Genomic DNA, 12403 nt, shown 5'->3' with positions numbered 1-12403 from the left:
TAAGAGCGAAATGATTGATTATATTATTATTTGTGCCCTGGTCCTATAAGAGCTCTTTATCACTTCTCACGAGCCAGGTTGTGACAAACTCACTCATTCTTATGTTTTAATAAATGTATCGTATAGTGTGTGTGTGTGGCAGGCTTACAATGATGGAAAAAAACAACATTTGAGAGTACGCTGACCCTGGTGTTAGAGGGGGTACAGCTGACCCTGGTGTTAGAGGGGGTACAGCTGACCCTGGTGTTAGAGGGGGTACAGCTGACCCTGGTGTTAGAGGGGGTACAGCTGACCCTGGTGCTAGAGGGGGTACAGCTGACCCTGGTGCTAGCTAGTGTACAGCTGGAGGTTGAATGTTTGAAGGGGTACAGGACTATAACAAGTTTGGGAACCACTGGTTATATCAGCTGTGTTGGTGAACCCCTCCCGCTTCTGCACTGCCTGACACAGAGGGCACAGCCTCATCAGCGGTCAATGAAGCCTAGGCGGGAGGGGGGGGGGGGGGGTTGGGGACTAAATTATATCCAGGCAGAGCGGTCACCGATGCTCGGCCAATGTGCTCTGCCCATGGAAGCAAGCAGCGATGTCTTTGTTGACAATCACAGTAGAAAACGTTGCCTGTGTGGTGATACCTCAAGACATACCTCCAACAGGACCAGCTAACATGACCACTCTACGTAGCTAGCTAGCTGGCTAACACTAGCAGTCACGCTTAACAGAAAAATTGTACTCTAATCCATTTTTTTATTAATAATTTCTGTTGCATGTTAATAAATATTTACCCATGCTTATGTCGTTACGCGTTGTTTATTTTGTTGCTATGGTCACCGGCAGGCCATCGCATAGACTGGGCTGTCCCCTTGTGAGAGCTAACTTATGCTTGATCTTGATCAAGGCTTTCGACTCTGTCAATCAGGCCCTGTGTGTAGTTAACCGACCCTCTCTACCCATTCATCGCCATTTTACCTGTTGTTGTTGTCTTAGCTGATTAGCGGTTGTTGTCTTACCCGTTGTTGTCTTAGCTAGCTCTCCCAATCAATCAACACCTGGGATTGCTTTATGCCTCGCTTTATGTCTCTCTCAAATGTCAATGCCTTGTATACTGTTGTTAAGGATAGTTATCATTGTTTTAGTTTACAGTGGAGCCCCTAGTCCCACTGTACATGCCTTAGATTCCTCCTTTGTCCCACCTCCCACACATGCGGTGACCTCACCCAGTATAACCAGCGTGTCCAGAGATGCAACCTCTCTTATCATCACCCAGTGCCTGGGCTTGCCTCCGCTGTACCCGCACCCCACCATACCCCTGTCTGCACATTATGCCATGATTCTATTCTACCACGCCCAGAAATCTGCTCCTTTTATTCTCTGTCCCCAACGCTCTAGGCGACCAGTTTTGATAGCCTTTAGCCGTACCCTCATCCTACTCCTCCTCTGTTCCTCGGGTGATGTGGAGGTTAACCCAGGCAGGTCTATGCCCAAATCTCTCCAGAAATAAGTCTCTCACTGTTGCTGCCTGTTATAGACCCCATCAGCCCCCAGCTGTGCCCTGGACACCATATGTGAATTGATTGCCCCCCATCTATCTTCAGAGTTCGTTCTGTTAGGTGACCTAAACTGGGATTTGCTTAACACCCCAGCAGTCCTACAATCTAAGCTAGATGCCCTCAATCTCACACAAATCATCAAGGAACCCACCAGGTACAACCCTAAATCCATAAACATGGGCACCCTCATAGATATTATCTTGACCAACCTGCACTCCAAATACACCTCTGCTGTTTTCAATCAGGATCTCAGCGATCACTGCCTCATTGCCTACTTCTGTAATGGGTCCGCTGTCAAACGACCACCTTTCATCACTGTCAAACGCTCCCTAAAACACTTCAGCGAGCAGGCCTTTCTAATCGACCTGGCCCGGGTATCCTGGAAGGATATTGACCTCATCCCATCAGTCGAAGATGCCTGGTCGTTCTTTAAAAGTAATTTCCTCACCATCTTAAATAAGCATGCCCCTTTCAAAAAATGTAGAACTAAGAACAGATACAGCCCTTGGTTCACTCCAGACCTGACTGCCCTTGACAAGCACAAAAACATCCTGTGGCGGACTGCAATAGCATCGAATAGTCCCCGCGATATGCAACTGTTCAGGGAAGTCAGGAACCAATACACACAGTCAGTCAGGAAAGCAAAGGCTCGCTTTTTCCAACAGAAATTTGCATCCTGTAGCTCTAACTCCAAAAAGTTTACGGACACTATAAAGTCCATGGAGAACAAGAGCACCTCCTCCCAGCTCCCCACTGCACTGAGGCTAGGAAACACGGTCACCACCGATAAATCCATGATAATCGAAAATTTCAATAAGCATTTCTCTACGGCTGGCCATGCTTTCCTCCTGGCTACCCCTACCCTGGCCAACAGTTCCGCCCCACCGGAGCAACTTGCCCGAGCCTCCCCAGCTTCTCCTTCACCCAAATCCAGATTGCAGATGTTCTGAAAGAGCTGCATAAACTGGACCCGTACAAATCAGCTGGGCTAGACAATCTGGACCCTCTCTTTCTAAAACTATCCGCCGCCATTGTTGCAACCCCTATTACCAGTCTGTTCAACCTCTCGTATCGTATGAGATCCCTAAAGATTGGAAAGCTGCCGCGGTCATCCCCCTCTTCAAAGGGGGTGACACTCTAGACCCAAACTGTTATAGACCTATATCCATCCTGCCCTGCCTCTCTAAAGTCTTCGAAAGCCAAGTTAATAAACAGATCACCGACCATTTCGAATCCCACCGTACCTTCTCCACTGTGCAATCCGGTTTTCGAGCTGGTCACGGGTGCACCTCAGCCACGCTCAAGGTACTAAACGATATCATAACCGCCATCGATAAAAGACAGTACTGTGCAGCCGTATTCATCGACCTGACCAAGGCTTTCGACTATACGGTGATTGACAGACTCAACAGCCTTGGTTTCTCAAATGACTGCCTCGCCTGGTTCACTAACTAGTTCTCAGATAAAGTTCAGTGTGTCAAATCGGAGTGCCTGCTGTCCGGACCTCTGGCAGTCTATGGGGGTGCCACAGGGTTCAATTCTCAGGCCGACTCTTTTCTCTGTATACATCAATGATGTCGCTCTTGCTGCAGGTGATTATTTGATCACTACTCTGGACGGTTCGGACTTAGAATATGTGGACAACTATAAATACCTAGGTGTCTGGCTAGACTGTAAACTAGACAATGACCGATTAATCGGAATGGCCGATTAATTAGGGCCGATTTCAAGTTTTCATAATCGGTAATCGGCACTTTTGGACACCGATCATGGCCGATTACATTGCACTGCATGAGGAGACTGCGTGGCAGGCTGACTACCTGTTATGCGAGTGCAGCAAGGAGCCAAGGTAAGGTGCTAGCTAGCATTAAACGTATCTTATAAAAAACAATCAATCTTAACATAATCACTAGTCAACTACACATGGTTGATGATATTACTAGTTTATCTAGCTTGTCCTGCGTTGCATATAATCGATGCGGTGCCTGTTAATTTATCATTGAATCATAGCCTACTTCGCCAAACGGGTGATTTAACAAGCGCATTCGTGAAAAAAGCACTGTCGTTGCACCAATGTACCTAACCATAAACATCAACGACTTTCTTAAAATCAATACACAAGTATACATTTTTAAACCTGCATATTTAGTTAATATTGCCTGCTAACATGAATTTCTGTTAACTTGGGAAATTGTGTCACTTATTGTTCTGTGCAACAGTGTCAGGGTATATGCAGCAGTTTGGGCCCCCTGGAAGACTTTTTCTTCCTAACAAAGACGGCCAACTTCGCCAAACTGGGGATGATTTAACAAAAGCGCATTTGCGGAAAAAATGCACAATCGTTGCACGAATGTAACTAACCATAAACATATATGCCTTTCTTAAAATCAATACACAGAAGTATATTTTTTTTAAACCTGCATATTTTGTTAAAATAAATTCATGTTAGCAGGCAATATTAAACTAGGGAAATTGTGTCACTTTTCTTGCGTTCATTGCACGCAGAGTCAGGGTATATGCAACAGTTTGGGCCGCCTGGCTCGTTGCAAACTAATTTGCCAGAATGTTACGTAATTATGCCATAACATTGAAGGTTGTGCAACGTAACAGCAATATTTAGACTTATGGATGCCACCCGTTAGATAAAATACGGAACGGTTCCGTATTTCACTGAAAGAATAAACGTTTTGTTTTCCAAATGTTAGTTTTAATGACCTAAGGCTCATATTTCTGTGTGTTATTATATTATAATTAAGTCTATGATTTGATAGAGCAGTCTGACTGAGCGGTGGTAGGCAGCAGCAGGCTCGTAATCATTCATTCAAACAGCACTTTACTGCGTTTGCCAGCAGCTCTTCGCAATTCTTCAAGCATTGCGCGGTTTATGACTTCAAGCCTATCAACTCCTGAGATTAGGCTGGCAATACTAAAGTACCTATTAGAACATCCAATAGACAAAGGTATACGAAATACAAATGGTATAGAGAGAAATAGTCCCATAATAACTACAACCTAAAACTTCTTATCTGGGAATATTGAAGACTCATGTTAAAAAGGAACCACCAGCTTTCATATGTTCTCATGTTCTGAGCAAGGAACTTAAACGTTAGCTTTCTTACATGGCACATATTGCACTTTTACGTTCTTCTCCAACACTTTGTTTTTGCATTATTTAAACCAAATTGAACATGTTTCATTATTTATTTGAGACTAAATTGATTTTATTGATGTATTATATTAAGTTAAAATAAGTGTTTACAAATATATATATATATATATAATACATCAATAAAATCAATTTAGTCTCAAATAAATATTGAAACATGTTAAGCATGACAGTAAGCATCTCCAATCCTAAATGAAATCTAGAATCGGCTTCCTATTTCGCAACAAAGCCTCCTTCACTCATGCTGTCAAACATACCCTCGTAAAACTGACTACCCTACCGATCCTTGACTTTGACGATTTCATTTACAAAATAGACTCCAACACTCTACCTACCTCATCACAAAATGTGTTTTTCTGCACACCAGTATTTCTACTTGCACATCCTCATCTGCACATATATCACTCCAGTGTAAATTGCTAAATTGTAATTACTTCGCAACTATGGCCTATTTATTGCCTTACCTCCTTACTCCATTTGCACTCTGTATATAGACTTTTCTATTGTGTTATTGACTATGTTTGTTTATCCCATGTGTAACTCTGTGTTTGTGTCGCACTGCTTTGCTTTATCTTGGCCAGGTGGCAGTTGTAAATGAGAACTTGTTCTCAACTGGCCTACCTGGTTAAATAAAAATATGAAATAAATAAATAAAAACAATGTGACGCGAAACGCGGAGCCTCCGTACGCTCGCAGACTCTATGAATTATACCGCAACGCTTTGCGCCTCTCCACCTCTTTAACAATGCGGAAGACTGAGCATTCACATGATTGGTTGACGGTAGGTGAACGCTGGAGGTCCTGTATAAAAACAAACTCACTTCCAAGGCAACAACTCTGCCATGCCCAGGGCAGCACAGGAAGTATGAATGTCCTGACTTCTGCAGAGGCCATATCACCGTAAATACGGCACGGCCAAAGCAGACCTCAGACTGACCAGCGCCTTTGAGTCGTGTGTGAAGGCACCAACCGCTTTGACTAGAGACAAGTGCTGCACTTGTCGGGGTACTCGGCGATATCCCACTGGACGTCTGAAACCCGCTTTAATACAAAGGCAAAGTCATGCCATAACTAGTCATAATGTATGTAGCTAGCAACAGACATGAGCATGTTAGTTAGACAGACTCGCCCCACCTCAGACATTGAGCAATGCAAACGGCAGATGATGTCATTTCACTTAGCTAGGCTAGCTCTGGAGAAGAAAAAAACGAACAAATATCAGACTGATATAAAGTTAAACAAAAATGTTTGTTTGTTGTAGATTGCCAAACTCACCTGTCACGAAAGGGATCAGAGACCCACACAAAATGACAGTAACAAGGGACAGACTTTTCGCCATGGCTCCGTTAATTCCGATGCTAACACGACCCCCGGTACGATAGCTACTTTCTATGTCCCTACCAAAATGCTAAACCAACTAGTGATGGGAGATTGATGCAGTATTCAACGCATACCAATCCGACACGGTGTTTTTCAAACGAAGATAATGGATATACCAACAAGAGACTCGTCTCTCCGCCCAACAATGGGAGTTGTTGTCCACAAAGCGGCACCGCAGGCTGTCTAGCTCCCCCCCTTTCCTTCTTCTTCCTTAAAGTTTTATGTCAGACTACAGCTATTGGTGTTTTGCCGCCACCTAGTGTACAGGGTCTTCTTTGATATTATTGTGGTCCGCAAACTAATTCTATATGTCCATGCCGCCATTTACTGTTTTGGCTGTATATCAGCCCAAACATTTAACACAATAAACAAAAACCAAACTCAATGTACTCATTATTCAGATTCAACTGCCAACGCCCATCCCTACAGGCTCCGGGGCCTGAGAATGAAGAGCATCTTCAGACAGTATTCTTTGCAATGTTTTGATAGTGAATTCCTGGAAACCCCAAAACATTTCAGCCACAGATACTATAATGTCCAGTTTCTTGGACTTGTTGTTTGTTTGTGCAGTACAATGAATTACATGTGTGATAAATACCATAAAATCCACCTTCTTCACACTCAGACTGTTGGATATGCCAACTGCCAGAATAGCTAGTACAGTTTTTCAATGGGATCTATCCATAAGGGGAGTCTGGGCAACTAAAATGTCTGACCTTTTTCAACAGCCTGACTGTGAACATCTGTACGAAAACCAAAATGAAGGGAGACATACATATGATTTAAAACAACTGTTGATGCAAAATGGGGGGGGGAAATGGGTGGAGGAGATTAATCATAAACCCAAATTGAGAACCTTTTGTTTGTTTAAGGGTGAATTCGTGTGTGAGAGATATATTATGTATAACCTAACTAAAAGCAAGAGATCGCTATGTGCACAGGGAAGATCAGAGATATTGCCTCTGTGTATTGAAACAGGTCAGATCAGGGATATTGCCTCGGTATATTGAAACAGGTCAGATCAGAGATATTGCCTCTGCATATTGAAACATTTTAGATCGGGGATATTGCTTCTGCACATTGAAACAGGTCAGATCAGGGATATTGTCTCTGCATATTGAAACAGGTCAGATCAGAGATATTGCCTCTGTATTGAAACAGGTCAGATCAGAGATATTGCCTCTGCGTATTGAAACAGGTAAGATCAGGGATATTGCCTCTGCATATTGAAACAGGTAAGATCAGGGATATTGCCTCTGCGTATTGAAACAGGTAAGATCAGGGATATTGCCTCTGCATATTGAAACAGGTAAGATCAGGGATATTTCCTCTGCGTATTGAAACAAGTCAGATCAGAGATATTTCCTCTGTGTATTGAAACAGGTCGGTATTGTGGTGAAATGGAAGCGGAAAGACTATGTAACTATTGTGACCTCGAATAAATAGAGAATGAAACTAATTTTATCCTCTACTGCCTTTTCTACCACAATATACACTTGCTCTTATTGCAGAAAGCACACGAGACAGACCCTGGCATTATGTGGCTGAGCGATGAGGAGAAACTGAAATGTTTTGTCCATTGGGTATTTCTGAATATTTAGATCAAGGAACACAAGAAAAAGGGCAACCTATAATTAAATTGTAAAAATATGTATATTCTATGTGGTTAATGGTACGTGTGTACAGTTGAAGTCGGAAGTTTACATACACCTTAGCCAAATACATTTAAACTCAGTTTGTCTGACAATTCCTGACATTTAATCCTAGTAAAAATGCCCTGTTTTAGGTCAGTTAGGATCACCACTTTATTTTAAGAATGTGAAATGTCAGAATAATAGCAGAGAGAATGATTTATTTCAGCTTTCATTTCTTTCATCACATTCCCAGTAGGTCAGAAGTTTACATACACTCAATTAGTATTTGGTAACATTGCCTTTCAATTGTATAACTTGGTTCAAACGTTTTGGGTAGCCTTCCACAAGCTTCCCACAATAAGTTGAGTGAATTTTGGCCCATTCCTCCTGACAGAGCTGGTGTAACTGAGTCGGGTTTGTAGGCCTCCTTGCTCGCACACACTTTTTCAGTTTTGCCCAAAAATGTTCTATAGGATTGAGGTCATGGCTTTGTGATGGCCACTCCAATACCTTGACTTTGTTGTCCTTAAGCCATTTTTCCACAACTTTGGAAGTATGCTTGGGGTCATTGTCCATTTGGAAGACCCAATTGTGACCAAACTTTAACTTCCTGACTGATATCTGAGATGTTGGTACAATATATCCACATAATCTTCCTACCTCATGATGCCATCTATTTTGTGAAGTGCACCAGTCCCTCCTGCAGCAAAGCACCCCCACAACATGATGCTGCCACCCCCGTGCTTCACTGTTGGGATGGTGTTCTTCGGCTTGCAAGCCTCCCCCTTTTTCCTCCAACCATTACGATTGTCATTGCGGCCAAACAGTTCTATTTTTGTTTCATCAGACCAGAGGACATTTCTACAAAAAGTATAATCTTTGTCCCAATGTGCAGTTGCAAACCATAGTCTGGCTTTTTTATGGTGGTTTAGGAGCAGTGGCTTCTTCCTTTCTGAGCGGCCTTTCAGGTTATGTTGATATAGGACTTGTTTTACTGTGGATCTAGACACTTTTGTACCTGTTTCCTCCAGCATCTTCACAAGGTCCTTTGCTGTTGTTCTGGGATTGATTTGCACTTTTCGCACCAAAGTACGTTCATCTCTAGTCGACAGAATGCATCTCCCTCCTGAGCAGTATGATGGCTGCGTGGTCCCATGATGTTTATACTTGCGCACTATGGTTTGTACAGATGAACGTGGTACCTTCAGGCATTTGAAAATTGCTCCCAAGGAAGATCCAGACTTGTGGAGTTCTACAATTTTTTTTCTGAAGTCTTGGCTGATTTATTTTGATTTTCCCATGATGTCAAGCAAAGAGGCATTGAGTTTGAAGGTACACCTTGAAATACATCCACAGGTACACCTCCAATTGACTCAAATTATGTCAATTAGCCTATCAGAAGCTTCTAAAGCCAAGTTGTTTAAAGACACAGCCAACTTAGTGTATGTAAACTTCTGACCCACTGGAATTGTGATACAGTGAATTATTGTTACGTTCTCTGGAATAAATGTCTGACCAAGGCGCAGCGGATGTTGAGTTCCACATTATTTATTAGAAAGTGAAACTAAGCAAAGACAAAAACAAATAAATAATAATAAACGAACAGTGACTACAGAGATGCTACGTGCACTAACTTAAAACAATACCCCATAAAACACAGGTGGAAAAAGGCTACCTAAATATTATCCCCAATTAGAGACAACGATTACCAGCTGCCTCTAATTGGGAATCATACCAATCACCAACATAGAAATAATAACCTAGAACCCCACATAGAAATAAAAAACTAGAATACCCCCCAGTCACACCCTGACCTACTATACCATAGAAAAACAAAGGCTCTCTATTGTCACGACTTCCGCCGAAGTCGGCCCCTCTCCTTGTTCGGGTGGTGTTCGGCGGTCGACGTCACCGGCTTTCTAGTCACCACCGATCCATGTTTCATTTTCGTTTTGTATTGTCTGTATTACACACACCTGGTTTCAATTCCCATATCATGTTCCTTATTTAACCGTCTGGCATACCTTTCTGTTCTGTCCGTGATTGTTGGTGTCGTAGTGATTGTTGTAGGTGTTAGTTTGTATTTTCCTTATTGGAATATTGCTTGTTTGTTTTATGTGAGTAAACTCAGTTGTTTTACTCTAAACTGTGTCCTGCGCCTGACTCCGCTACATCTCTGCACCCAATCACTGACATCTATGGTCAGGGCGTGACAATTATAAGTGAAATAATCTGTCTGTAAATAATTGTTGGAAAAATGACTTGTGTCATGCACAAAGTAGATGTCCTAACCGACTTGCCAAAACTATAGTTTGTTAACAAGACATTTGTGGAGTGGTTGAAAAACAAGTTTTAATGACTCCAACCTAAGTGGATGTAAACTTCCGTGCTTCAACTGTATATTATTTTACTGCTCTAGGGATATAATTATTGTTTGGATAACCTTATTTACTATTATGTATTGATTTTTACCTTACATTTGTCTCACTCTTAATGTAATGCGCAATACAGAGAAAACCAGAAGAAGAATGATCATTGAATTACCACAGTGAATTATTGTCATGTTTGTTTATGTGTCGTTTAATCCCATAAGGGATGGGCTGCTAATTGGTGATTTGACACGAAAATAACATTTCTTTCTTTCATTCATTCATCAACATCTCAGTTTCCCTCAACTGTTGAACAACACTGCATCTCAACAGTCTACAGAGCATCTACAACCATATCTTCTGCTCCCATCGCTCCTTTAACTCTTTCACGTGCCTCCGTGTAGGAGACCTGCTGTAGAGCCCTGACCCTCCATGTAGGACACCTGCTGTATAGCCCTGACCCTCCATGTAGGACACCTGGTATAACCCTGACCCTCCATGTAGAACACCTGGTATAACCATGACCCTCCATGTAGGAGACCTGCTGTAGAGCCCTGACCCTCCATGTAGGACATCTGGTATAACCCTGACCCTCCGTGTAGGACACCTGGTATAACCCTGACCCTCCGTGTAGGACACCTGGTATAACCCTGACCCTCCATGTAGGACACCTGGTATAACCATGACCCTCCATGTAGGAGACCTTCTGTATAGCCCTGACCCTCTGTGTAGGACACCTGCTGTAGAGCCCTGACCCTCCATGTAGGACACCTGGTATAACCATGACCCTCCATGTAGGAGACCTGCTGTATATCCCTGACCCTCCATGTAGGAGACCTGCTGTATAACCCTGACCCTCCATGTAGGAGACCTGGTATAGCCCTGACCCTCCATGTAGGACACCTGGTATAGCCCTGACCCTCTGTGTAGGACACCTGCTGTATAGCCCTGACCCTCCATGTAGGACACCTGGTATAACCATGACCCTCCATGTAGGAGACCTGCTGTATATCCCTGACCCTCCATGTAGGAGACCTGGTATAGCCCTGACCCTCCATGTAGGACACCTGGTATATCCCTGACCCTCCATGTAGGAGACCTGGTATAGCCCTGACCCTCCATGTAGGACACCTGGTATAGCCCTGACCCTCCATGTAGGACACCTGGTATAGCCCTGACCCTCTGTGTAGGACACCTGGTATAGCCCTGACCCTCCATGTAGGACACCTGGTATAGCCCTGACCCTCCATGTAGGACACCTGGTATAGCCCTGACCCTCTGTGTAGGACACCTGCTGTATAGCCCTGACCCTCCATGTAGGACACCTGGTATAACCATGACCCTCCATGTAGGACACCTGGTATAGCCCTGACCCTCCATCTAGGACACCTGGTATAGCCCTGACCCTCCATGTAGGACACCTGGTATAGCCCTGACCCTCTGTGTAGGACACCTGCTGTATAGCCCTGACCCTCCATGTAGGACACCTGGTATAACCCTGACCCTCCATGTAGGAGACCTGGTATAGCCCTGACCCTCCATGTAGGAGACCTGGTATAGCCCTGACCCTCCATGTAGGACACCTGGTATAACCATGACCCTCCATGTAGGACACCTGGTATAGCCCTGACCCTCCATCTAGGACACCTGGTATAGCCCTGACCCTCCATGTAGGACACCTGGTATAGCCCTGACCCTCTGTGTAGGACACCTGCTGTATAGCCCTGACCCTCCATGTAGGACACCTGGTATAACCCTGACCCTCCATGTAGGAGACCTGGTATAGCCCTGACCCTCTGTGTAGGACACCTGGTATAGCCCTGACCCTCCATGTAGGACACCTGGTATAACCCTGACCCTCCATGTAGGAGACCTGGTATAGCCCTGACCCTCTGTGTAGGACACCTGGTATAGCCCTGACCCTCCATGTAGGAGACCTGGTATAGCCCTGACCCTCCATCTAGGACACCTGGTATAGCCCTGACCCTCCATGTAGGACACCTGGTATAGCCCTGACCCTCCATGTAGGAGACCTGGTATAGCCCTGACCCTCCATGTAGGAGACCTGGTATAGCCCTGACCCTCCATGTAGGAGACCTGGTATAGCCCTGACCCTCCATGTAGGAGACCTGGTATAACCCTGACCCTCCATGTAGGAGACCTGGTATAGCCCTGACCCTCTGTGTAGGACACCTGGTATAGCCCTGACCCTCCATGTAGGACACCTGGTATAACCCTGACCCTCCATGTAGGAGACCTGGTATAGCCCTGACCCTCTGTGTAGGACACCTGGTATAGCCCTGACCC

General features: G+C 44.2%; 1 protein-coding gene across 1 annotated transcript in view; it reads right to left on the bottom strand.

The window, feature by feature from the left end:
- Positions 1-6286, bottom strand: part of LOC139552593 (protein shisa-4-like) — a 37285-nt gene extending 30999 nt beyond the window's left edge. The window contains exon 1 of the mRNA XM_071364466.1: positions 5989-6286. Coding sequence (XP_071220567.1) covers positions 5989-6052 — 64 coding nt within the window. The 5' untranslated portion in view covers positions 6053-6286. The remainder of the gene's footprint in view (positions 1-5988) is intronic.
- Between the last annotated feature and the right edge of the window lie 6117 nt (positions 6287-12403).

This window comes from Salvelinus alpinus, chromosome 2 (genome assembly GCF_045679555.1).
Source record: "Salvelinus alpinus chromosome 2, SLU_Salpinus.1, whole genome shotgun sequence".
Taxonomy (NCBI): domain Eukaryota; kingdom Metazoa; phylum Chordata; class Actinopteri; order Salmoniformes; family Salmonidae; genus Salvelinus; species Salvelinus alpinus.
This window is presented reverse-complemented; position numbering and strand designations above follow the sequence as displayed.